General features: G+C 41.4%; 1 protein-coding gene across 2 annotated transcripts; it reads left to right on the top strand.

Annotated features, from left to right (window-relative positions):
• On the top strand, window positions 1-26,608 carry lipeb (lipase, hormone-sensitive b). 2 transcript variants are annotated; one of them, XM_020590196.1, is made up of 14 exons: window positions 1-149; window positions 10,821-11,062; window positions 11,908-12,192; window positions 12,773-12,863; window positions 13,233-13,259; window positions 13,996-14,141; window positions 14,646-14,831; window positions 15,654-15,806; window positions 18,451-18,595; window positions 19,335-19,562; window positions 20,158-20,343; window positions 21,318-21,490; window positions 22,091-22,354; window positions 24,386-26,608. In XM_020590196.1, the coding sequence occupies exons 1-14, from the start codon at window positions 59-61 to the stop codon at window positions 24,788-24,790; spliced, it is 2,622 nt and encodes an 873-aa protein (XP_020445852.1). In that variant the 5' UTR covers window positions 1-58; the 3' UTR covers window positions 24,791-26,608. The 2 variants fall into 2 exon arrangements, with proteins under 2 accessions (XP_020445852.1, XP_020445853.1); XM_020590197.1 differs by lacking the exon at window positions 13,233-13,259 and having other exon boundaries at window positions 2-149.
• Window positions 26,609-26,615: the final 7 nt, after the last annotated feature.

Below are 26,615 nucleotides of genomic sequence, written 5' to 3'. Positions count from 1 at the left end.
TCCCAGGTAGGTACGTAAGAGAGATATGAGAGGGGTTACATGAATAGAGTGGGCGAAGATGGCGTCGAAAGAAAGTAGTGTTATACCTAGCAGAGTGGAGAAATGTATGAATGGAAGACGCGCATTAAAATCAAAAGAGGACCCAGTGGGTGAGTTTCTCAGTTTCGTGTTAGCTTCATATCGATTCTCGTTTTATAACCGGTGTTCTGTCAGATTTTGCTACCTATCAAGACGTGCTACCCACCGTTCACAAAGTGGTTAGGGTGATGGATTGGGGCGGGGTTAGTCAGTCCATAGATTTTGCAACAAGGTAGTATATCTCGACAAGGTAGCAAAATCTGACAGAACACCAGCTTCCTTTGACGTCCCTTAGCTGACGCATCCCACTAGCGATCGTTAGCAGCTGCATTAGCTACACCCCATGCAATGAACGAGTAGGGTTTAAGCTACCTTCTGTCTTAACTGCTTAGGCTGTAATTTACTGAGTAGGTCTGTGTGTAGTGTGTTTAAAAGCATTACTGAAAGAAGTGCCCGTCAGTCTCCTTCTCTGGTATGACCCAGGCATGTTCCCCGGCCATAGCTTGTTATGTAAACACAATGTGTACCGTTACCGTAGCGGTAGTGATGTCAACGCTGTCGTAAACTTAGGTGACGTATATATGTATTTTTATTTACTTTCACGCTCTGTGCCCCTAGTTACAAACAGTGACAGGACACACTTAGGGACGGCTGTGGTATAGCAGGCGGAGCAAGTCGTCTCCTAACTTAAGGGTTGACGGTTCGATTCCTGGTTTCTCCAGTCTACATGTGTGTCCTTGGGCAAGACACTGAACCCCGAATCCCGATGATATCACCGGTGTTTGAATGGTAAATGGTGTAAAGTGCTTTGGGTGAGTTTTAGTGCGTAGACAAGCGCTATGTAAGTATAAGACCATTTACACCTGAACAGGTATGCTGTAAAACAGGAGAGGAGGAGGTAGTGTAAGGAAGTGTGATAATGGAAGGTTGGTGCTCTTGTACGTCATAAATCAATTAAGTGAACTGGTCGGCTCACTAGCTTTCATTAGTTCTGCCATTGTGACAAAAGAGCATAGTAATGCAGCCTGTGAAAGGTCAACAGGTCTCTGCCTGCAGGCACTGCTGAAATCCCTCTTTTGTTCTCTTACCTCGCTAAATAGACTGTCTCACTATAACTCGTACTGAAAATATGTATTAGTGAATGGTGTTTTATAATAGACTTATGAATGTAAAATGAGATTGGAGATTTGATCTAATCTTCCTGTTAGTGTGGTTCCTAACATGCTCAGTTTTCAACAGATAGTTAATAAAGGCATTGCTTCTTAAAACTGACAAGAAGTCTTTGTGATGATAGCGGTGGGGGCTCATTGTTGCTAGTTTCCTGTTGTTCAGTTTGGGGTTGTGTGCATAAAGGTGTTCGTTCTGTCTGGGAGAGTGGTCAAAACCGCTTAAATATGGGGCTCTTTAGCTCTTGCGGCTGCCACTTCCTCTTAGCCTGTTCACTGCTCAGTTTGCTATTTTTAAAGCCTGTTTCCTATAGACATGACACTTGGCAAAGTAAAAAAAAAAACAACTAACTTTTCTTGTAGAAAGACATGTAAAAGATCAAAAAATATGTAAAAAAAAAAACATACCTTTTACACTGTCTGGTTTTAGCATATGATAAAAGCTGAGACACTCTGTTTGCTTAGATGGATAAGGACATTAATTTATATTTCCCCAGAATAGGTCTGAGACATATTAAATAAAAACAAGACAGTCATGATTTAGAAATGGCCAGGACAAGATCATCACATTTGATCATACTGACAGTTAGAAGAAGCTCAGTCCTCCCAGCATTGCACTAGACCATTAGAGCAGCTCCAGTAAGTTTTCTAACTCGGCTCTAACTTTTAGCCAAAAGTGTAAATGAGGTTGTTTTTTTCCCCCCATACAGAAGAGCAGCACTTGTTTGCATCACCTTGTACAAGTGTTACAGCAAGAGTGATAAAACAGTAAATCTGCTCACCTTTTGAATATGTACTGTGGTGCTTGTTCGTTTTATATTGAAAAGAGAAGACTAATAAGAGGATATATATTTCTCAATGTGAAATTTATTATGCATTAACGTATCAAAATTAGCATGTGCACACGGATCTCCACTGTTTAGGATAAAACAGAAAAGACTGTCCTCAACTTGTTGGTATACAATATTTGTATGAAAAGGTGCTACTTTCTGATTGATCCAAAATTGTTGGGGAGAAGCTGTGGTTTAGACTTAACTCTCCCGTCATTGGTCCCCCATTCTGGTCCGATCTCGTCCCTGGCGCGACCTTGTCCTGAAACAGACACTTTGCACAGCCCACAACACTTCTTAGTATCTTATCAAACCTCAACTCCCTGGCTTCAGGGCTCAGAGGGAATAATGGGCTCTTTTCGGAAAAGGCAACAATTCTAATGAAAGACGGTGGGATTAGACCTTGGAAAACCACTCAGTGCACCAGACTTATGATGTTGCATTAGTGTTTTCAGTAACTCACACAGCAAATATTTGACCAGTGGTTAAGTGAACACAGAGTGATATTCATAACTATATAAGCATATCTGTGACATATAAGTATGTGAACTTATGTGTGTTATAAAATAAAACCATTCTTAAGTGCATAAAATAAAAATCACCCTAACAGTACACCACTAAACAACTGAGAGTGATAGGACTGTGGAAAGAGTATATGAATGAAGTGCATCAATGTTGAATGATGGGTCAGTTATTAGGTATGAACCTACTAGGAGCCCAAACCATTTTCTGCTTTGGTTAAAAACTAGAGTACACATAACTGCTACCAGTCATTTACCTTTTTTGATCATAACAAATGTCATGACCTGTACTCTTCACTAGCTTTCTTAGAGCCCTGTTAACAGGTTTTATGTTACAGCCTATAGGTCTTTTTCACAGCAGACATTCTGGCTTGGAATAGTAGGAAAAGCACAGGTGGAACTAATAACATTATGGCTCAGTTCTATTCAAGTGTCCCAATAAGTCACAACAGCGTGACAGGATGAACAATACCACGACTGAAGGGGCAATTTGGAATTCAGCCATCATTAATTTTATTGTTTAGGCCTGTGCCTTTCCTACTGTGATATGTCAGTACGTCTCTAATGAAATGAAGCTGTAGACAAACAAGCAAAGAGAGCATCATGTGGGACTGAAAACATAACCTCCCTGGTGGAATTAAAAGCCACAGTAACAAAAACAGCAGCAACTATAACTCAGTTTTTTTTTCTTGTTTGTGTATCTCTGTGAGGGAGTGATGGGTCATTTGAATGAATAATGGGACTTTCATCTGTGATCAACCAAAAGCTAGGACTAAGGTCATGTTCTTCCCATCTCTAAATTCCATGTTCACCCTCTATTTTCAGTGTGTCTCAAATATTTCTCGAGTTGACATCTATAACACAGTTTTGAAGCACAAACCACAACAAATATGCTGTATATTCAGAGCTACTACATGAATGCAGTTTAACAAGATCAGCACATTTGATCACGTCGTGTTGCAGCTTGTTATGTGATATGCTTCACATGACTCTTGTGAAACACACTGGGTGTGTTGCAAATTCATTGTGGGTCTACTGAAATGGGTTCAGTGTTTTATGCTTTTGGTGCTGGGAAAATAGGACCATATTGTATCCTGAAATGTTGATGCGTCAGTTTGCTGCATGTCTGTGGACTGTCATTAAAGATAATGGATGTGGGTGTTTTATATCAGTGTTTTGATGTGTGTCACATGCTGCCTGTGTGCAGTGCCCTTTAAAATGCAATTAAAGGAAAAAGCTGAAATTGAAACATTATCTCATAATCTTGTGATTGTGTTTCTGCCTGTAGTGATATGCCAGTTAGGTTGGAGGTTGCTAGCTAAACACAAATAACAAAATAGCCCTCAGTCACAGGGGCAAAGTTAACTGGACTGGGTGTTTTTTATAGCAAACATAGGAGTGGAGGAAGAATAAAGCCAATCCAATCAAAACACGCCACCTTTCCTTTCTGCCATTCTCTTTCTTTGTCTTTATGCTCTTATTGCTGTCATTGAAGAGAGGACGAGACAGAGACTTGAACTTGGATGCCGGTAAACACTTACTTTTTTTTTTCTCTTCCAGCTTTTCAATAGTTGGTTCATACCATGAGTTTTATATTAATATCAGAAAAAGTTGGGATGGTATGTCTGATGTGATACCTCATCAGTTTTATTCTTGGTTCAAAATAAACTCTTACTAAAATTCTGATGCCTGTAACAGATTCCAAAAATGCATTTTAGTACCAGTAATGAGGTAAAACAATGAAATGATGATTTGATTTGAACCAGGTGACATCAACAGGTGACTGCATTGTGATTTGGTAGAAAGGTGGCATCCAGGAAAGGCCCTTTAGGATCACAGATGGGCCCAGGATCACCAGGTTACCAACATATGTGTGGGAAAATGATTGAAATGTTTAAAAACAATGTTCCTCAAAGAAAGCTAGGAAGGGATTTGGATACGTCACCCTCTACGGTGCAGAACATGATTAAAAGATTCCAGGAATCTGGAAGGATTTCAGTTTATAAAGGGGACAAGCCTAAACTGGATGACCGTGGTCTCTGATCCCTCAGACGGCACCGCATTGAGAATCGTCATCCTTCTATAAGCCATATAACTACATGGGCTCAGGATTACTTTGGTATACCTGTGTCAGGCACTACAGTACGTAGTTCCATCCATAAATGCTGCTTAAAACTGCACTGTGCTCTGGGCTTGGAGGCATCTGGGATAGACCAGCACACGGTGGAAATGTTTGTCATCAGACAAATCAGTATTTCAGGTGTTTTTGGAAGTAATTGACACTGTGCACTCTGGACCAAAGACAAAAAGGACCATCCACACTGCTACCAGCAACAAGCCCAGAAGCCAGAGTCTGTCATGGACTGTGCTTGTGTCAGTGCCCTTGGCAAAGGTAAATTACACTTCTGTGATGGCTCCATTAATGCTGAACAATACAGAGATTTTGGAGCAACATATGCTGCCTTCAAGACCACATCTTTTCCAGGGATGCCCATGCATAGTTCAATAAGACAATGCAAAACCTCATAGTGTGCACATTAGCAAGGCCTGGCTGTGGAAGAAAAGGGTGCGAGTGCTGGACTGGTCTGCCTGCAGGTCCTGACCTGTTCCCAATAGAGAATGTGTGGCGCATTTTGAAACGCAAGTTGCATCAGTGACGATCTAGGACCGCTGCGCATCTTAAGACTTATTTGCAGGAGGAATGGGACAAAATGACACCTGACCCACTTAATCAGTTGGTGTCCTCAGTCCCTAAACGTCTTTTGAGTGTTGTCAAAAGGAACGGCAACATCACACCGTGGTAAATGTTTTACTCTCCCAACTTTTTTGGAATGTGTTGCAGGCAACAGGATTGAAGTGAGTGTTTGTTTATTTTGAACAAAGAATAAAATTGATGAGAGACATCACATAATGTGCTGCTGTATTGTTTTCAATGTAATACAGGACACAGATGATTTACAAATCACTATTTTCAGTTTTAATTTTGATTTTACATACCGTCCCAACTATTTCTGATTTGGGGTTGTAGTTTTTATATAATCAGTCAATTAATTCACACTGTTTGTGGGTCCTGCAGGGCCCAAGTGTCTATAATGTCACTATTGTTGGCTGTTGTACATGACTTATTAATGCCCATTCTCATCCATCTTTAATGTGAAGACACCAAGTGCAGCTTAATGGTTGCAGTGGGTTCACAGTGACCACTTGTTTCAGTAGCACAGCAAAGGATGATGCCACAAGAACTTGCTCCGTATTGACATATTTACAGTTCTGTGCAAAATTAAAACTGAGCAAATTTTATATTTTGTTGATATTTGTGAACAGAAATACAACCCTTGATGAAAACATTAAAAATCAGCTTTTCTTCACTAGGATCAAAGATCCTTAGAAAAATGTTATGGCACATAAAGACAGTACTTTGTAATTCCCTCTTGTGTAATTGCTCAGGGCGACCAGGTTACAAAGGTGGCCTTTTGTAGATATTAACAATACTTGAACAAAAGGCAGAGGTGAGTAGGTGAGTCATGTTTTCATATAGTGACTCTGTAGTTATTACTGTGCATTGATGGCTCTTCTGGCTTAAACAAAGGTAAACAGAGGTCTTGTTAAGGTGGAACTGTTCACTGTTAATTTGCATTATATTTGCATATATCATCTCTCTGCAGCTAGATAAAGGTGTAATATGCACTGGCTTCATTATCATTAAAGTTTTAGAGTAGCTTATGCTGATCCTGATGTTCATAAAGTTCAGGCCCATCTTACTCTGTCAGCATAAAGCCTATTGGCTTGCCTGATTGAGAGTGTTGTACTCCCTGCTCTAATTAAACAATGTAATTTTAATTTTGGCTCCATGTCCAGTCTGGTTTGACTGCCATAGCTGGTCTTGTAGCATGGTATTTGGGTGACTACTTGACAAAGGCTCACACTATCCCATAAGGCCTCACTGCTGTGATTACATTTATGTGGACGGATGAATGTGTATTAATAGATGTTCTCTTTGTGTTTTTACGAGTTTCCAGTGTAGTGCTGATATAAAGGGTTGTTGCACAGTTGCCTATGTTGTAAAATTCAGAACACACAGTATCTGTGTGTAATCCTCTGACATTTGGCAAATTCCAGAGATGGAGCAACTGTATTTGGCATTAGCTGTTGAATTGTTTTGAGTTCTGTAAACTTCCTTATTTGATCTTTATTGCGATTTTGCACAATTAAGATCCGCATGACATCAGGGTGAGAGGATGGAAACTCTAATGTACAAGTTTTGTCTCTCCTTAATCCTTAACCCCTGCTACGCCCTTGCATCCTCTGGGACTCTGTAAAATGTCCACCCCCAAAGTAATGAATATCCATCCATCCATTATCTTTACCACTTATCCTCATGAGGGTTGCGGGTTGCTGGAGCCAATCCCTGCTGACATTGGGCGTGAGGCAGAGTACATCCTGAGCAGGTCAAAAATAATGAACATTTTTTCATTGTCCTATACAGCTTGGTATAGGACTTTGGAAGAATCAAGCTTTGGAAGTCTCTCTATAACTCTACTTATAGGGGCGACTGTGGTTCAGTGGGTAGAGTAGCTGTTTTCCAACTGGAGGGTTGGAGGTTCAAGTCTCGGTGCCTGCAGTCCATGTCGAAGTGTCCTTGGGCAAGACACTGAACCCCCAATTTGGCCCCGATGGTTAGAGCCATTGGTTGAGTTAGCGCCACAGATGGCTGCCTCGGTTTCGTACCGGAAACAAATTCCTTGTGCGTAACATACTTGGCCAAATAAAGGTTGTTATTAGTGTTATTAGTAGTAGTAATGTTGTCATGTAGAGACACACCCTAAAGGCCAATTTATGCAAGCTGGGTTGGTATCCTAATGTGCTGTAATCACTTTTTACTCGGATATACAGTACACTTCAGTTCCAGTAAAAGTCATTTGGGCAAACACAATTCTATAAGCCCAGCCCATGGTTGTGATAATTTTTATCTGTTAATTCCAATCATCCAAACTCAATGTGTCACCTGAGATCACAAATAAAATGTATGTGCTCAGCAGCAGCTTTGGGAGACATCTGACTCTACTTGTACATTAACCTTACAGCCCAGTATTATTTGAACTGCACAATGTAAATTCAGTTTTACTGTGGACTTTCCCTTGAAGTCATGATGAGCTTGTGTTGGATTATGTCAGTGTTTCTTTTACATTGAGTCCAATGTTTCCCATACATTGACTTACTTGTGGTGGGCCGCCACAATATCAACATTGACCGCGACATATTGATTTAAAATGCGATTGGTTACGATGCTGTTTTGTGCGTAGCGCACTATTTGCTCAGTCCCTCCATGCACTGCGGTCAAATCAGCCGCCGTTCAGTTTTCCGTAGTCAAGCCAGCCGCGCTAGAATTTGAAGTGCGCCTATATACTCTATATACTTACATTACACAAATAATCAAGCATTTCTACTGCACCATTCTAGAAAAAACTCACATTAAAGATGTGACTCCAATGCTGTATTATTTATGAGCTTCCAAGTTTAATAAAAACACTTTTTTAAATATTTACAGCATAAGGACATCATTTATGGATTCTACATGACCCGCACTGTTACCACACAAAGAATCAAGCATTTCTACTGTACCATTCTGGAGAAAACTCACATTACAGCCAATGTCGGTACGCTGTATAGCATGGATGTATGTATACGGACTCCTCTGCAAGTGGATAAAGTTCATGCTAGTTCATCAACTGTGACCCTGAATGTTTGCCTCCTCAGACCAGAGGAATATCGAAAAACACTGGAACGCTGATCAGTGTGATTAGCGATCCAGTTGATTCCTTTAGATTTACTGGTGTTGCTGAAGGAACAAGAGAGGGTCAGGAAGAGATGGCTGAGGAGAAGGGCAGAAACCAACATGCTGTTGTGAGAGAGCCAGCTACTGCAGGAGGGAAAGTCATATGAACAGCACAGAAGTAGCCTAATATAGTATCACTACATTTAATTTAAAAAATGAATGCGTGACATCAGTCCCCCCTGCAAGCTGTGCCACAAGTAGAATCTAATTCTGTGGGAAACACTGGAATTTGTGAAATTACTCTAAGAAGTTTCATTAAGCTTTGCAGGAAATTATAAAATTTTATATTGCAATGAAACCCTTATTCCCACTGCAGTGCTGCTCTGTGTGATCTGTTCGTTTGACTCTGTAGATTTGTTTCAGTCTCTACCCCAGGGCCAATGAATGCCTTCTAAATCCAGTGGAACATTCATGATGGGCTTGATGTTAACACACACACACATAGTACACAAAGGGTTGGGACAGAAACAAGCAGGAGGGACGTAAACAATGTGTGACATTACATTTTTCTGAGTGGCTTGTTGATTTTTGTTCTGCTTTGTAAGATCTGGATCCTGAGTTAGTAATGTTCAGGTGACACATGTTTTACAGTCCCAAATGGAAGCAGCAGTTAGGCAGCACACCCCACTGGATTTGTCTCCATCCATTTTTGTTTCAGCTTAATTGAAGCTAGTAGCCATGCTAAGTGTGAGGATGCACAGAGTGCAGTTTAGCCAAGTCCAAAACATTTTGACATGATTCAGGTTGTTTCTGAATAAACTAAATTTTAAACTGACAGATTAGCATCCAAGTTGGAAAATGGTTCCTCAGGGGGTTGTTGATTAGTAGGGCATGATGAAAAAGCTTTCCTTGAAAGATAAAGTGGAGTGAGAGGGAAAAATGAGATGTGATCAGGAATATGGGCCATGACTGAAGAGTTGTTTTTTTTTTTTTTTCTTCCATGCAGTGTGTGTACTAGAAGTTGTCTGGCTGATAAATGTCTCTTCCCAGATCTCAGTGGGTTGTGATTCCTCCAAATGAACTGAAATTGCCTCTCCTATTACTCTTCTGAATAGCAGGCGATAGCAGAATAATTGTGCAATTAGGGCTCCATTATTACTATAACCCTCAATATTTCACTTTGATACAATCTGTTCACTTTTTGCTTACGAGATGTCATTTTGGGGGTCTGCAAAGAAACACACTGCTGTTTTTCATTTACTTTTTCTATTTCTTTTCCTGTATACTTTGCTGTGTGAACAGTAGTTTTAAGAACTAGATGGAGCAGATGAGATCCTTTTGCTTTTCATTAGGTATGCATAGTTTAACTGAAAATAATTTAACATAAGAGTCTTTCTTTATTTGTAACTGATCCTTTGTCTGTTATCTCCCCATAAAAACCAAATAAAAGATGAGATTATTTTCCTTCTCTCTGCACTCTCCATTCTCTTATTTGCTATCTGCCAGGAGGCACTGCTGTCTCTGTTCCCTTTTGTTTTATTCTGTGTCCATTATTCCTTCTCCTCTTTCCACCATCTCTCAATGTGCTAGTGACCCTATACAGTAGGTACCAGCTAGTCCCCAGTGCTGGGAACAAGTGGTCTCATATGACTTGGCAGGAGCTCAGTTCAACGTTGGAAATCCAACAGGGTCATAGCGCTGGATCTTTATTGCACAACATTAGGGCAAAGATATGAAAACATCTGACAGATGACCTCAACATGTGTTATCAACAGTATACCTCCCTTTGGGACTCTTAATCATTGTGTTTGTGTGTGTTTTTTTGTCAGTGTATGACTAATCTGCTTGTTCTCAGTAGCATGACGTTAGCCTCTGCCTTTTCCCCCTGTTCCATGCATGGTATGCCCAGATCTTGGTGGATTTTTGGCTGCTTAGTCTGGATTTACAACATTTAATTTCAAGGCTCGCTTAACACGTTTCAATCAGTGAGTTTCCATACGCCAGGCATCGGGGGATTAGTTAATAGGAGTAAGAGAACATTGTGAGATATATCCAACAATATCCCACTTGGTACAGTGTCTACATGCTGATTACAGCTGTGGATGTGGTGCTGAATAGGGATCAGGTTGCTCCTTTTTATGCTTGCAGCACTGGATACCAGCTGATGTTAACAACTATAGAGCGATACAGTGTCTTTAATTGTACAATTAAGATGCATCTTTCATTGTACAATACAATTTGGGGTCAGAAGGGTGGTGTATGTGGTATCAATGATAAGAAGGTACTGGGATACATGTTACTGTCAGCAATCAATTACCCTGGTGGGAAAAAAATAATTTACTGATTAATTAAAATAAAATTATTATGCGTATGCACCCTCCCACTTGTTAAAACTAACGTCTTTCTCTATTTCATCCTCTGTCTTGCTTCTCTATTCCTCTACTCCTAGCAATGGACACCAAAGCAGTGTTTGTAGCCCTGTACAGCGTGTGCGAAGAAAATGCTGCTTTCTTCTCCGGAGGAGCCAAGGGGTCACAGGGTGAGGCGGCACGGCGGCTGGTGGATGCCATGACTCTGATCCAGGAGCACGCACGCAGTCTGGAGCCTGTTTTCTTTGGGATTGCTGCAGTTTACCATCATTTTGACTTTGACCCACACATACCTGCCAATGGCTATCGCTCACTCATCAAGGTAGGCTGGAGGATGTATCGAGGTGTATCTGTGTGTATGAGTCAAATCTTGGATCTGTGTTCTCAACTCGGTGCAGCTTTGAGAACAATATAAGAAAACATTATCGTCAATATTTTTTTCCTGCTACTCTTTACCTTTATTGCTGTTTCAAGGTCAGTTAATTTGTTTTACAGATTGATTTTATGTTGCAAATCAGGTTAGATAAGTTCCTCCAGCAGCAGAAAATCCACATCACTGTACTCACTGTACTTTATCTTCTACAGTTATTGATGAAACATGATGACCTTCAGTGATTCTAATAGAGCAGCAAATGAATGCTGCTCTGTTTTCTAGCCTCTCGATTTCCACATTTTTAATCCCTCTCATCCCTGCAGTGTTAGTCTAACTAATCTGTAGCGCCCCTGTAAAGCAGCAAGCCTTTCAGATGCTCTTGTTCAAGCATGCTATCACACATTGTTTTTGTTTTTTTTCTCCCTTCAACCCTGCCACACTAATCTTAATTACAGTTTACGCAGGCCCAAGGGACATTCCAGCACAGATTGCACAATTAAAGAACTATGTTTTACTTTATGTTAAATGCTGTGTTTTTATTTTTAGAAAATAAATGATATGAGGCTTGTTATTCATTATTCCAAGAATGCATCTAATTACATATATTATTTTATGTTACCCAATGATACGGTTTACCCAGTTTTTGCTTGGAATTTAATTTGGGTAACCTTGTGTTTAGGGTAAATACATTGGATTTAGTAAGATGATGGCACATTTTCAAATTGTTGATTTCACATTTTGAAACAAAACTCAAATTTTCCTTGTATGGACACATTCTCCCATACTTTTTCTAGGTTGTGCGTTGCTGCCTTCTCCACATCATCCATAAGGGGCGCTACATCACTGCCAACCGGCATAGAATCTTTTTCCGAGCAGCACACAATGCAGGGGAGATTGAGGCGTACTGCAGTGCCCTGTGTCAGCTGCGTGCCCTGCTCTATCTGGCTCAGCGCCTGCTACAGGACACCGGCCATGGTGACCTTTTTTTCCACGATGAAAGTGGCCTCAGCGAGAGCTTGGTCCATGAATACTCATCCATGCATAAGGGGTGCTTCTATGGCCGTTGCTTGGGCTTTCAGGTGAGTTAATGAGAGCGGCTGAACCCTCAGTGGACAGAGGTCAAAACTAATGGGAAGAAATTATGAAAACTGCCTAGTAATTTGTAACAGCTAAGACTCCTCTGATATTCTAATATCCCATCATCTGTTTTCACTTGCTCTGGTTGAATGATTGCAGTTTTAATTAGTGTACACTCAGTTGGCAGTTTATTAGGTACACCAAACTAAAACTAATGCAATCCTGTAATAAATCCTCCCTTCATGAAGGTGATGATGTTTTTTGTTGAAACAATTTTAGAGAGGTGTTGATTCAGCTGTGATTGTTGTGGGGGTTGTAGTTTCTGGTTGAATTGTCCGGCATTATACAGAGCGCTATTTCCGCTATTTAGCTTAGCCTCATTGATATAGATGGTGTGAAAAAATAATAGAAACAGCACCACAAACTAGGTCTTCCAAAATGATCAGGGCTATTACACTGTATTGGTTTTATCTTGTACATAATAAACTGACAACAGAGAGTAGTTCTTTTTTGTAAAGGGACCATGGAATTAGACCTTAAAGTCTGTCTGGGTTTTTGTTCACCCCTCCCTCCTCCCCTCAGTTCACTCCAGCCATTCGGCCCTCGCTCCAGACCATCGCTATTGGTCTTGTGGCCTTTGGAGAAAACTATAGACGCCATCAGTCAGGAATAGGTCAGCATTATCTTCTCTGCTGCTACACCCTCTCATCATCCAGACACTTCGTTCTCATTCACATATCGTACTCTTCCATCCTCATGCCTCTCCTACACTGCTCTTTGGCCCCTCACTGTGTACCTTTTGATGTTGTGTGCTTGGATTGTAGATGCTCTTTCATCCCTTGGAATCTCTAGGGCTTGCTAGTGTGCTTCTATATTTCAGAATGTTTGAACATGCACACAGTTATGTACAGAGGCAGAGACAGAAGAATAAGCACATCATACGGATTTGCACCATGCACACATGCACAGACACAAAACTGAATATTTTAACATTCAAACATTTGATGCTCATGGTTTTTTTGTGCTCTATGCTGCACCACAGTGGAGGCAGGAGGCATTGCTCCATATGGTGAGTGCACTGGAACCCACACAGTCCTCTATAGTGAGATGAGAGGCTTGATGACTATATAAAGAGGTTACTTCTATCTTACAACTTCTCTTATCCTAAATGGTTCTGGGCACAGCTGCATTAGCTGTCTTATCTGTATATTAGTTTTGGACTAAAGTGTGAGGTACCTAAAAAAAATTTTGATCTTTCCCCTTTCTTTAGTGCCTGTCCTTGACTTCTTGGAGAGCATTAAAACCATCTGGATTAACTTAACACTAGAGTGCTAGATCTGAAATATATGGCAAAAAGATTATAGTACTGTGAGGATGTAAAAGCCATTTCATCGTGTCGAGTTTAAGTTTCTGTGTTGTATTCACGTTTCTGAAGTTTGCCATGCTTTAGCACTCTTTTCTCCTCTTGACCATCTTTTTTTCTTTGATTCTTGCATCTGTCTTCTTTTGTTATCTCAGTGAGTTTATGTTTTCTAATATTGTTGTTTTATATGCTAGGGTCCAGACACTGCAACTTTAGTGTTCCCTCACTTCTGCCCTTCTTCCTATTGTTTTTGTGAACTCTGTTCTCATAGCCATTATTCAGTGTCTTTGCAGATCACTTTTCATTCCCATTTTTATTACCCCCTCGATCATACACATTCCTCTTTCTTTTTAACTTGACTCATTTCTTTTCATGCCTTACCCTGTTTCTGGTGTCTCCTACCCACTATATTTCCAAAACGTACTGTGTTGTCCTTCCACAGGTGTAGCAGCCAGCTCTTTCTTTACCTCAGGGAAGTATGTCATCGACCCAGAACTGAGAGGGGCACAATTTGAATGCATCATCCAGAATTTGGATGTCCATTTCTGGAAGGCCTTCTGGAATATCACTGAAATTGAGGTCCTGTCGGTGAGTGTGTGTATGTATGTGTGTATATATGTATATGTGTGTGTGTGTGTGTGTGTATGTGTGTATATATATATATATATATATATATACCGTATATATATATATATTTTTTAATGCTTCTTTTAGCCTAACATGCACAGACAGGCACACGCTTCTGTAGGCTCCCCATGGTGTAATTGCCAACACATAGAAGGACACTGCTGTTTTTTTTTTTCCATTTTAAAACTGTATTAGGTATATTTTACTTTCTTCTGGTAAAATATCTTTCTATCATTAATGCATTTTGGCCTACGGGTCATTAGTAATAACACAGTAGGATTCAATTTATGCAGTGAGGTTCATGATTTATTCATCTGGTTTCTCTTTCTCCCCAGTGACCTGACTTGATCTGTAATTTACACTTTTCTCATTCTCTTTTCTCTCTTTCTCTGTCTTTCTCTCTATATGTCTGTCTCTTTCTTTTTCACCATCATCTTTCTCCCTTCATTATCTCTCTCCCTCCAGAGTTTCACCAGTATGACGTCCACTCAGGTTAAGGTGAACCAGAGTTTTTCTGTGCCTCCCATGCCCTTTGACCTTCCCCTGGCAGCCAACCCTGGAGCATCTGTGACTATAGATCCACCATCAGCACATATCGGCACTGCCCCTGTTCAGATGAGGCTCATCTCTTATGACCTGCATGAAGGACAGGTACTTAAAACATCATTTACAGTTCTCACTATAGTATCAAACTGGAGAACACAGTTAAAAAGCTCCATGGTTAAAATTTTTTGCAAAACCAATGCATCTCTTAGACTAATTGTTGATTAGTATTTGCTGTTTACTTGTCTTACACTGCTTCCATGTAGACCTAGTTTTACTCCACTGGGTCTTCTTCTTAAACCACTTTGCATATACCAGTCATAGAAATCCTTAAAATATTCTAACAATATTTAATAGCATCCCTGGTATTTCTCTTAGCTGTTTGAGTAAACAACAGCTTTGGCTCATCCCCATGGTCGTAATCCACTTCATTCAGCATCGTTCTCTCTCCCTCTATTTCTCTGTCATAGGTATCACTCTCCATATAGACTCCTCTCTCCATCTAAGCTTGTTCTTTTAGACATAAAACTAGACATTTTATCAGTGAGCACTCTGCCATCGTCTATGCACCACTGTAACAGCATTCTTTCTTAATGATGCAAAATCCAAGTCTGCATCAGTGAAAACCGTCCCTCTCAGCCACAGCTTCCCTCCCTCATTGTTTCTGTCAGTGAATGGGAATTAGTGTGCGTTCATGCAGGCACAGGATGGGCTGGCAGCAAATGAATCCCTTTCTCATATGAGTCTTGTTCCTAACACTAACAGTTAAATACATTAACAGGATTTATTTGCAGTGGACACAGTTTGCATACGATTCCTTTGATTGAACGAAACATTGCATTCTGGTGCTTTTGAAGTTGGAGCTAAAGAGTAGAGCTCTATTTCTAGTCTTACTTGATAAATAATCCCATTTTGTCTCACTTTCTCCAGGATAGTAAGACTCTGTTGTCTCTCTCCTGCTCTGACGGGAGTCCCATCTCTCTGTCGCTGGGGTTGAAGACCAAGTGCCTTCCCTCTTCTCCCTGCCTGCTGATCCACTTCCATGGGGGAGGCTTTGTGGCCCAGACCTCCAAGTCCCATGAGGTGAGACTGTACTCTCTGAGTCTTTTTTTTTTTCCTTTAAACTTTGCAACTGACTCGTGTCTGTATGTGACAGTGTTTGACGGTATTTATAATGGAACTCTTGGTCAAAATGCAGCATCACTGCATTATTATAATACGTTATGGGTCAGCTACATATCCATATACTGACACCTCTGCCACTGTTCTGATGGCTTAGATGTTGTTTTTCCAGGAGTCATCTGGCTGTGTCTTCTCAGACTAATTGTAACTGAACTAGACACTAGTAGCTGACAGTGAAGGGATACCAGGCCCATCAGTAGTGTCATGTAATTAACATAATTATCCATCCATCCATTTTCCTCCGCTTATTAACATAATTACTAAGTAATTAATCCCTGAAAACTTTTGCCTTCCCTCCATGTTTTCTTTACTGCTGAGCTGAACACAAAGCTGGCTCTTCTCTTTAATGTAAATCATTGTTTGTCCTCCTCTTTCTGTTGTTGTTGTTGTTGTTGTTGTTTTTATGGAGGAGTAGGAGACCATGCCCTAGATTTAATTTGTGGATAGATCGCTGCTAGAAAACCGAACACTAGTCATGGCCTTTGTCTCTTTGAAAACTATGTTCGATCTGTCTTGTCATTGCTCTGTAAAGCATTTAAAGAAAAACTTGTTCTGTAAATTAAATGTAGTTTAAATGAGTGACAATATATGAAATAGTAGCAGAAGGAAGCATTCACCTGGTTAGTTTAGAAAGATTATTTTAACATCGTTTGTCATGGTTTGCTGTCTTGCTCCTTGCTTCTGACTGACTGCCCACTGCTGATGTGGTCATCTGAGGCTGTGTGTGCAATCTTTGTGGCACCAGGATACTTACAGTTACTGTAAGACAGGGCTCTGCAGATTTGCCAAGGACATGGGCATGGTTGATTTGCAGCTGCTTAGCAACCAGGGGATGAGAGGTAGCTATCGGAGAAGGCGCTGAGCAGGACTGTCATGTTGAATTAACAGAGAATTGTACAACCCCACAGAGAAAGATTACCTCGGGCACTAATGGAAGACTTGTCAGACTATCCTTCTTTCTTCTTCTTCTGGGCTCTCCTCTTTTATTACATCCTCCCTCTCAGTCTTTAATATCTTACAAAGTCCTTTTTTTTTTTTTTCACTTAGTGACCATTCCACATCTCCTTCCTGTCTTATCTGGGAAACATGTCCTTGCCTCCCTCCTTATGTTACTAGGTGCCTTCTGCTCACTTAATCCATCAAGCAAGGGTTCCTCATATCTCCCCTTACTCCTGTATCTTTTCCTCCATCATATCTCCCCTGTCCTCTGGGCAAAATGGAGTGGCACGAACCTTTTGGAGGCCAGTGAGTCTGAGAGCGCTTGAATGGGTGTGCTGGCATCTTGGGCACAGACACACACAGTGTTTGGACAGTGCAGGTATAAGGTTGCAGATGAACAACTATGCCTGTCTGCAAATGAGTTCTCACACTGCTTCCTGTTTAGAGAACAGATCTGGTATCTTCCTTTGTGAATACAGTGTGCGTGCGCGCACGCGTGCACAGGGACGGTTTCAGACATATGTAAGATTAACCAGCCTTGGTCCCAGTCCAACAGACACACACACACACACACACACACACACACACACACACACACACACACACACACACCCTCTCTGCCCGGAGGGACACTTGAGTGCTTGGCTTTTTATATGCCGGCAGGTGAGGAACTGTCTGACTGACAGTCCTGCCTATGGACTTAAGCACATGTTGACACTCATTCTAGACTGGCAAAAGTGGTTGTTGTTAACACTGAGTTGTGTGCACACACACACACACACACACACCCTAGGAGTGCCTTTGCTGATTCACACAAACTCACACTTCTGACCTGAACAGTGCTTGAACTGTATGCACACTCACTTGTCAGCAGTCTCCCTCCAAGATTTATTATGACAGGTAGGGCTTTAAGAGACGGCACAGCTCCTTGGTGAGGTGACATACAAACATACACACACTGTGCCTTTGCTGGCATTGTGAATGGAGAGTTGTCACTTTCACCGCCAGTCCTGTCATAGCTATTGAGTAAGTGAGATAAAGACAAAGGAGAAATGGTTTGTGAAAAGAATATTTTGTCATGTTTGATGTCTTTCTCATTTCAAGGTCGCTGCTTTGTGTAGTAAAGTACTTGCCTTAGGTTGGTTATAAACACTTAACCTGACTGTGGCAAAAAAGAAAAAGGCAAACATTCAGTGTTCTGACAGTGAGTTTGATTTTGCAGACTGTTTAAGTCCACACTATGCTGCAGTTTTTGTCATTTTTCCTTCATACTCTGCAAAGTAGGACATTTGGGCACCTGAAATGAATTGGAGGTGATTGTGAGGGCAGCGTTCATTCTCCCTTTGTCTAGACAGAAAGCCAAACAGAAGACAAGTGACATCACAGGGACACATCATGTTCATAACTTTTTATCCTTGCTTCTTAATGTTCACCCCCACATATGCCTCTCCCACCACAGTCCTTTCTCTTGTCTCCTTGCCTCTGCCTTTTATTGTGGTTACTGTTGTTTCTCATAAATTTAACACAATATATAATGTAATAACTGAGTTTCCCCCCCCATTTATAAATGTACCTGTCCATACCTCGTGTCTTCTGTCTTGTGCAGCCCTATCTGAAGAGTTGGTCCCAGGACCTTGGCGTTCCCATCCTGTCAGTGGACTACTCTCTGGCCCCTGAAGCCCCCTTCCCAAGGGCCCTGGAGGAGTGTTTCTATGCCTATTGTTGGGCTCTGAGAAACCACCATCTACTAGGTACCAGCGCATCTCACAACATTGTTTTTACAAAGTGCTGACTTTTATCTCCCCATAACATTTACTGTTTACGCTATAGTCATTTGGAAAGTGCATGCAATAGAAATGGTATATACCTTAGGTCGATAAGGGAAGGTTTGTTTATTAGAAGGAGCAGGAACAACAAAGGGGTAAAACTCACTTATTTCAGGGTGAAGGTGTCCTGTACACTGCCTTTGTAAATCCTCACCCACATTTGCCAATTCTCTGTACCTCTCAAGAACATTCATTCATCACTTCGAAAGCAATCATGGTGCAGCACGATGTTGTGCTCTGTACCCACTGTTCTGTGAGCACACACAAATTGTGATGCTCAATATTCAGGAGGAAAACAAGACATCCAGCCAGTTTAGGGTGTATCCCACTGCTGAAGTATGCTGTCAGATTAACAGTGAGTGCAGTGCAATATGTTGGTGTTGTAGTACAACAAGACAGTATCAGGTTCTGAGGCAGCCACCGAGACAACACCCCCTCACAGCAGCCACATATTGAGCAGCATTACAGTGGAGAACAGAGATGCTGTCACTTGATGTGTCACACTGCTTTTTTTGCAGCATAGTAGATTTCCCATATTTGCATAAAATGTTTTTGTCTTTTATTTAATGTTCCTTTTTCAGTTTTTTTCCCTTTGAAATGTCTATTGTTTCTCCCTCTTATTTTCTTCATCTTTATGTTCATGATTCCATTTTTATCTCTACAGGTTGGACCGGAGAAAAAGTGTGTCTAGCTGGTGACAGTGCAGGAGGCAACTTGTGTTTGACCACATCAATGCGCGCTGCTGCGTTTGGTGTGCGAATGCCAGATGGCATCATGGCAGCCTACCCAGCTATTATGCTGACTGCCTATGCTTCACCCTCCCGTCTGCTAGCACTTATGGATCCCCTGCTGCCTTTCAGTGTGCTCACCAGGTGTCTGAGCGCCTACGCAGGTAGGAGTGTGTGTGTGTGTGTGTGTGTGTGTGGGGGGGTATAATTATGCCAGGATTCTTTCTTTTTTTTTAATCTCTAAAGTGTAGAACAATTTTTTTCCTACGTTTTCTTCTGTTCAAGCACTTCTGCCTGTTGCTCCCATCTGATGTTTCAGATGGGAGCAAAACACAAAGTATCGGTATGTCTAGTGATGTGAAACCATGAACTATAATGATAGTTTTTGCTAAATGACAAACCAAATTGATTTTTTTCTTTTTTTTTGGCAAAACTGTTATTTAGGGGATGTTGGCCAACTATGCCTGTTTCTGATGACTGTCTTGTCTGTCCTGTGTCCTTCACTAATTGGGTTAAAATACAAATCATTTCGTGTTCACTCTCAGTGTCTACACTGTGTGCTGCTGTCTGTAATACAAATTGCTGTGCATCAGTCTTGAGCTCACCCTGTCTGGGTTATTTTTTTTTCTCTGCCGTTATACTTTTCCTATTACTGATTTCCCATATTCTCTATTGTGTTGTTTGTGCTTATTCAAGAAAAACAAAAGCACTTTCATCTATATTTTCCTCATAACTCTTCATTTATGTCTCCTCTTGCAGGCAATGAGCCACATACTGAGAAGCAGGTAGAGAAAGTGAGCACACTGAGCCTGGTGAGGAGAGACACGGCGCTGCTGCTGCGAGATTTCCGACAAGGAGCCTCCAACTGGATCTACTCTCTACTGGATCCTAACAGAGCCTCGGCCTCCAACAGCAAGGCTACAGAGGCACTACCAGGAGCCACTGGTATACCACTTTCTGTATATGGGTGTGTTTGTGCATAGATTCATGTGGGTAGTATAAATGTGTTTTGCTTGGTGGCTATTGTGTTCAAAGTATCTGTCTTTATCATATCTCCCTCCTGAAAGTAGAGCCCAGATCTTACTGAACGGGGCATGTGTGCGTACACCTCTCACGTTGTCAGTGTCTTCATTAATTAATTTTGTTATGACTGCGACAATATCTAGTGCCCCAAAGTTCATTTGGAGGAGGTCACTGACACAGGTCTGCTTTATTCAGCATTCAACAAGCCAATTATTGTATCCCTCCGTGTTGTGTAACACTCCTGTAGTCCCGCTCATATCACTTCACCTGTTTGTAGCAGCAGGGCTTTGACAGTAGTTGTTAATTGTATCCACCATAAATCAGGTGATAAATTGTAATTTTCTTAGTTTTCCCTTAGCTAGGTGACACCCCCACAGCTGCAAGTCTAAACAAATGAGAGTCTCATTGGTGGGTGGACAATTATTAAAAGGCCATGCTGAGATGGTTCATTATTAAAGAGACGAGAGATGGGTGGCGCCTTGTGAGGGGATCAGTCATGTTACAGTTGTTTTGATGACTTGGGGTGGGCAGATGATATCGCCATGATAGCACCATCTGAATTTCCTCCACCTACTTTTCTTCTTCCTGATATTTCCCAATTAGCATTTTAGGCTTTTAACTGTTGGCCATCAACCAGAGAGCATACGAAAAATGGGAAACAGAATAAGTGAAATTTAGTACTGCTATAGGTGCACTTATTTCTTGTGCCCTCAAGCTGCTATCGGCCCCAAGTGAATTAGACCTGTCTTTTTTTTGTTAATGTTAATTTTTAATGAACTTGCTCAGTTTTTCTTTCAAAAAAACTGTTTTTGTTTTGCAAAGTGTCTCTCTCTCTCTCTCTCTCTCTCTCTCTCTCTGCATCTGTTTATCTATCTCTCTCTCTCTCTGTCTCTTAGATGCTGTCAGGAAGAGCATTTCTGAGGCGTTCATCTCTTCCCCTCACTCAGATCCTCCTGTACCCTCAGAGCTCCCCAACAGGAAATTATCTGTCAAGAGCCAGACTTGCCAGGACTTGGGGTCCCACAGCATTTCCACTTCACACAGTGCATCACTGCTCTCTGAGTGCATTGTATGTCATGCTCGAACATTTTGACATTGAGACTAGCATGCTCTCAGTTTGTGCTCTTTGTATACAAGAAATTACCAGCTAACTTAAAAGAACAACAGGCTGTTGGTGGGAATTTAGCCTGTGATTATAAGAAGGTCTGTAGTTTGATGATCAGGTCATACAGTTGCAGCCTTTTTAAAAGTTTGGAGATATTTTTTGCCTTCTGTCATGCACACAAACAGGTGTAGCTCTAAAATGCTGACTGAATATCAAAATGTTATAGTTTTGCCAGTACTGGAAATGTATTGCAGATTATCCTTGCATGTATTTTCACACAGACAGACTGGATTAGTGGCTGGCTTGGTGGGAAAATAGCAAGCGGAGGTCATGTAAGATTTTAAACATGCTTTACCTCCTTGAAATAGGGGACTGTTCAGTCAGGACTCTCAGGCACTGATCCAAGGTTTTTAGAAGGACAGCGTTGTGTGCGTCTGTGTCTGTGTGTATATGTAACCATGTTTGCTTGTCAAATATTTTGTCTTTGTTTATATTTTTGACCTTGCCTTCTCCTTTGACTACTCAGTGCTGTCAGGATAAATTCTCATCTCTTCTTTCATCTAGCCAGAAGAGGTGAGTTTCTTCCTCTCCGAAGAATCAGAGCCCTCCATGTCCAGTGACCTGTCTTCAATGGCCATACCACCCCCTGCTGGAGAGGAGAGATCAGAGTTTCGTCCCATAGAGTTTCCCTTTGGGTTTGAGCCACTGCGTTCAGAGCACCTGGCTGACATGAGGGTGCAGAGCTCTCCAGTGGTCAAGGATCCTTTCTGCTCTCCTCTGCTGGCACCTGATAGCATGCTGAAAGGGCTGCCACCTGTGCATTTAGTGGTAAGAAGAACCAGCTGTTGGACTGAATGACTGGATGACAGAGAAATATGGCATTTATACAGTTAAATGCCTAAACGCACTCAACTCCCTTGTTAGATAAGTTGTCAATCACTGTGTTAGTTTGACTCCTGCAGTTGTTTAAATCTGGTTGCAGACGTGATCCTCTGAGAAAACCGATAGTTTTTGTCACTTTAACTAGTTAAACTAGGGATATATGGTATTTTTATAGCATGCAGGAGCAGACCAGGATATTGGAACTGTTGTGATGTGATGGTAATGACAAGGGAGAAGCAGAAGGGTTTGGCAAGAGACAGCAAGGCAGCCTCAAAATATTAAGAGGACTGTAAATCATACAATGTTGTACAGGTGCAGCTCAATAAATGAGAATATCGTGGAAAAGTCCATTTATTTCAGTAATTCAACTCAAATAGTGAAACTCGTGTTTTATATAAATTCAGTACACACACACTGTAGTAGTTTAAGCCATTGTGTCTTTTAATTGTGATGATTTTGCTCACATAAAAAAAACCCCCCACCAATTCACTATCTCAATAAATTAGAATACCTCATAAGACCTATCTATAAAAAAAACATTTTTAGTGAATTGCTGGCCTTCTGGAAAGTATGTTCATTTACTGTATATGTACTCAATACTTGGTAGGGGCTCCTTTTGTTTAATTACTGCCTCAATTCGGCGTGGCATGGAGGTGATCAGTCTGTGGCACCGCTGAGGTGGTATGGAAGCCCAGGTTTCTTTGACAGTGGCCTTCAGCTCATCTGCATTATTTTGTTTCTCATTTCTCATTTTCCTTTTGAGAATACCCCATAGATTCTCTTTGGAGTTCAGGTCTGGTGAGTTTGCTGGCCAGTCAAGCACACCAACACCATGGTCATTTAACCAACTTTTGGTGCTTTTGGCAGTGTGGGCAGTCACCAAATCCTGCTGGAAAATGAAATCGGCATCTCCAAAAAGCTGGTCAGCAGAAGAAAGCATGAAGTGCTCTAAAATTTTTGGGTAAACGGGTGCAGTGACTGTGGTTGCAAAAACCACAGTGGACCAACACCAGCAGATGACATTGCACCCCAAACCATCACAGACTGTGGAAACTTAACACTGGACTTCAAACAACTTGGGCTATGAGCTTCTCTACCCTTCTTCCAGACTCTAGGACCTTGGTTTCCAAATGAAATACAAAACTTGCTCTTATCTGAAAAGAGGACTTTGGACCACTGGGCAACAGTCCAGTTCTTCTTCTCCTTAGTCCAGCTAAGACAACCCCATAGAGAATCTATGGGGGATTGTCAAGAGGAAAATGAGAAATGAGAGACCAAAAAATGCAGATGAGCTGAAGGCCACTGTCAAAGAAACCTGGGCTACCATACCACCTCAGCAGTGCCACAGACTGATCACCTCCATGCCACGTCGAATTGAGGCAGTAATTAAAGCAAAAGGAGCCCGTACCAAGTATTGAGTACATATACAGTAAATGAACATACTTTCCAGAAGGCCAACAATTCACAAAAAATGTTTTTATAGGTCTTATGAGGTATTCTAATTTATTGAGATTGTGAATTGGTGGGTTTTTGTTAAATGTGGGCCAAAATCATCACAATTAAAAGACCCAACGGCTTAAACCACTTCAGTCTGTGTGTACTGAATTTATCTAATACACGAGTTTCACAATTTGAGTTGAATTACTGAAATAAAGGGACTTTTCCATGATATTCTAATTTATTGAGCTGCACCTGTATCAGTGTTGTGGAGTGTAATGGAATGAATAGGTAAGGTTGAAGCCTACTTGGTCCTGTGAGGAGGGTGTCTACATGAAAATCAAAAATTTGGTCCCAATTTTAAAGTGGAAAAAGTGAGTTAGCTTGAATGTAAAGAGCAGGGACAAAAACTGGGATGCTTGGCTTCCTTTTCTTCATCCCTTAATTAAGATTCTTGGTATGTCTGAAAAGAAACCTAATTTGCTTTTCACCATTCCTTCCCCTCCCCTTGCTCTCACTTCTTCTATCTCCTTGTCTCAGGCTTGTGCATTAGACCCCATGCTGGATGACTCTGTGATGCTTGCCAAACGTTTGAGGAATATAGACCAGCCTGTCACTCTGCGTATTGTGGACGACCTCCCCCATGGATTCCTCAGCCTAATGCAGCTTTCAAAGGAGACTAGGGATGCTGCCAACATCTGTGCGGAGCTTATTCGTGAAACCTTCACCCAGAAGGAGACACCACCGGAGACACGCAAGCACCAGAAGCTGAAACGAACCGATAGGGATATGTCAGCCTCTTCTGGGGAAGCCGGTTCTCTCTTCGTTGACCCTATTGAGGGAGAGGAGCTTGCTGTTGGGAGAGGGACCAAAATTGCTGATGGGGAGGGTTTAGTTGCTGTGGCAGCCCAGAGTAACACTGACGCTGGTGGTGTTGGGGCTTAAATAAAGTTTGAATTAAAAAAAAAAAAGGACTGCAGTTCACTGAAGAAGTGAAGGAAGGAAGAGTAAATGAAAGTCTGACAAATGTATGCAGTATAATGCCTAGAAGGGAGAGAGTCTTCGGGGGGTGGGGGGGTTGCACTCAGAGCTTGCACAGGTTTTGAGAGACAGAAAACAACAGCGACATGCGGAAATGTAACTTCTCCATTTTGCAGTTCTTGCAACTTGTCTGCACACCATCAAGCAGCAACGCAAATCTGTCAGACAAAACGAACATACCCTCAAAAGACAGTCGTGTTGAAGAATAAAATGGTAATTTAGCAGGTACCTAGATCAAAGACCAGCATTCACTCACACATGCACCACACATACTTAACAGAGTTGCCTTTAGGCAATAGAGGCTTGGACAAAAAGCAGTGCAAAAGATTGTTGAGATGAGGCCCGACTGGGTGATTCATCTAGGCCCTAATTAAATAGTGGTAGGAACAGTATATGCTCCTGTATAGGGTCATCCCCATCAAAATGGCCACTTGTCCTTTAGGGGAACAATTCTAAGTCACTCTTAATAACTCTGCATTGTGTTCTCCATTACACCAGTTTGCCAGTCAATACAGCTCACTTTGTGAATAGCTGTTGACTCTCTCCCAAATAGAATTATGGCTCTAACACACAACAGACCTAAAGGCTTGAAAATGGATGAACTGATTTACTTGTTTGTTGAGATTCTGTTGCAGTTTTTAATCTCATTATTAACCCTGTACAGTAGTATTACTTTTAGTTATCTTAATTTTCAGTTGCTATAGAATAATCCCATGTATTATGACAGGTTGGCTTGTTGATTTGAGCTTTTTGAGCCTTCTTAGTATTTCTGTTTCTTTAGCCACAGCTGCTCCAGCGTCTCTGGACCTTTCCCCACCTAAACTTGTCCTGCTCTCAGTAATGTACCCTGATAGTATTGAGGAAGTATAGAATACAGCACAGGGACACAGTGCCCTATCTAGATGCTGCCTTGTGTTTTTTGTGGTGCTGACATTACTAATGCAAACATTGCATTTTATTGATTACTACAGTGAAATTTGTGAAAATGCACTGAGATGCGTTATTATTTGTAGACAGGTACATGTGTGAAAATGTCCCCCTATGTACACATTTTTCAAGAACAATCAGAACCCCAGACTTTTAGGTCGATACCAAAAATGTTTTGGTATGTTAAGACTGAAAACAGTTGCTTGACATTCTGCATCCGCAGAACTGGGAGAATAGTCTTCAGCTATCGATACATATCACTGTACTGATTTCCTCTAAGTTTGTCTCCATTCCTCTCCAGGCATTATTGTTCACGACATCTTTGCACAGCACACACTGTGTCAAAGTACCACTTCCCTCAAGCAAGGGAATTTCTTGCCCGATAACTTGTTTGAAGAAATGGGTACAGGGGCTTTTGGGCAAACCTCAAGGACCCTCATCAAGAAAAATAAACGTTAGGCTGCTGTGTAAAGGCCACTAAACGTGTGTTTGGCAAACTGGAAATGGTTGGCGGTCCATATTTTGCATTTCCCGCAATCATATTGTGGGGTTGGCTTTGTTTTTGATGAGCTAAGGATGCTCCACTGAGCGGGAATCCCCCAAAGCACTTTGAAGTACACAGAAATGTCCTTTGGAGTGTCAGTCCCTCTGTCAACTTCTAAATATAGACGCCAACAATGCTGCCACTGTCCTGGGTCCTGTCCTTGCCTTGTAACAGGGCTGGGGTTGCCAGATCTGTAGAGAAGGATGGTGTGTGATGAATAGAATTCAGCTTAAGTTCCAAATGGCCCCCCCCCCCCCA

The sequence above is a fragment of the Monopterus albus genome, unplaced genomic scaffold (genome assembly GCF_001952655.1).
Source record: "Monopterus albus unplaced genomic scaffold, M_albus_1.0 scaffold11.1, whole genome shotgun sequence".
NCBI lineage: Eukaryota > Metazoa > Chordata > Actinopteri > Synbranchiformes > Synbranchidae > Monopterus > Monopterus albus.
Note: the sequence above shows the minus strand (reverse complement) of the source record. Positions and strands in the feature narration are given on the sequence as shown.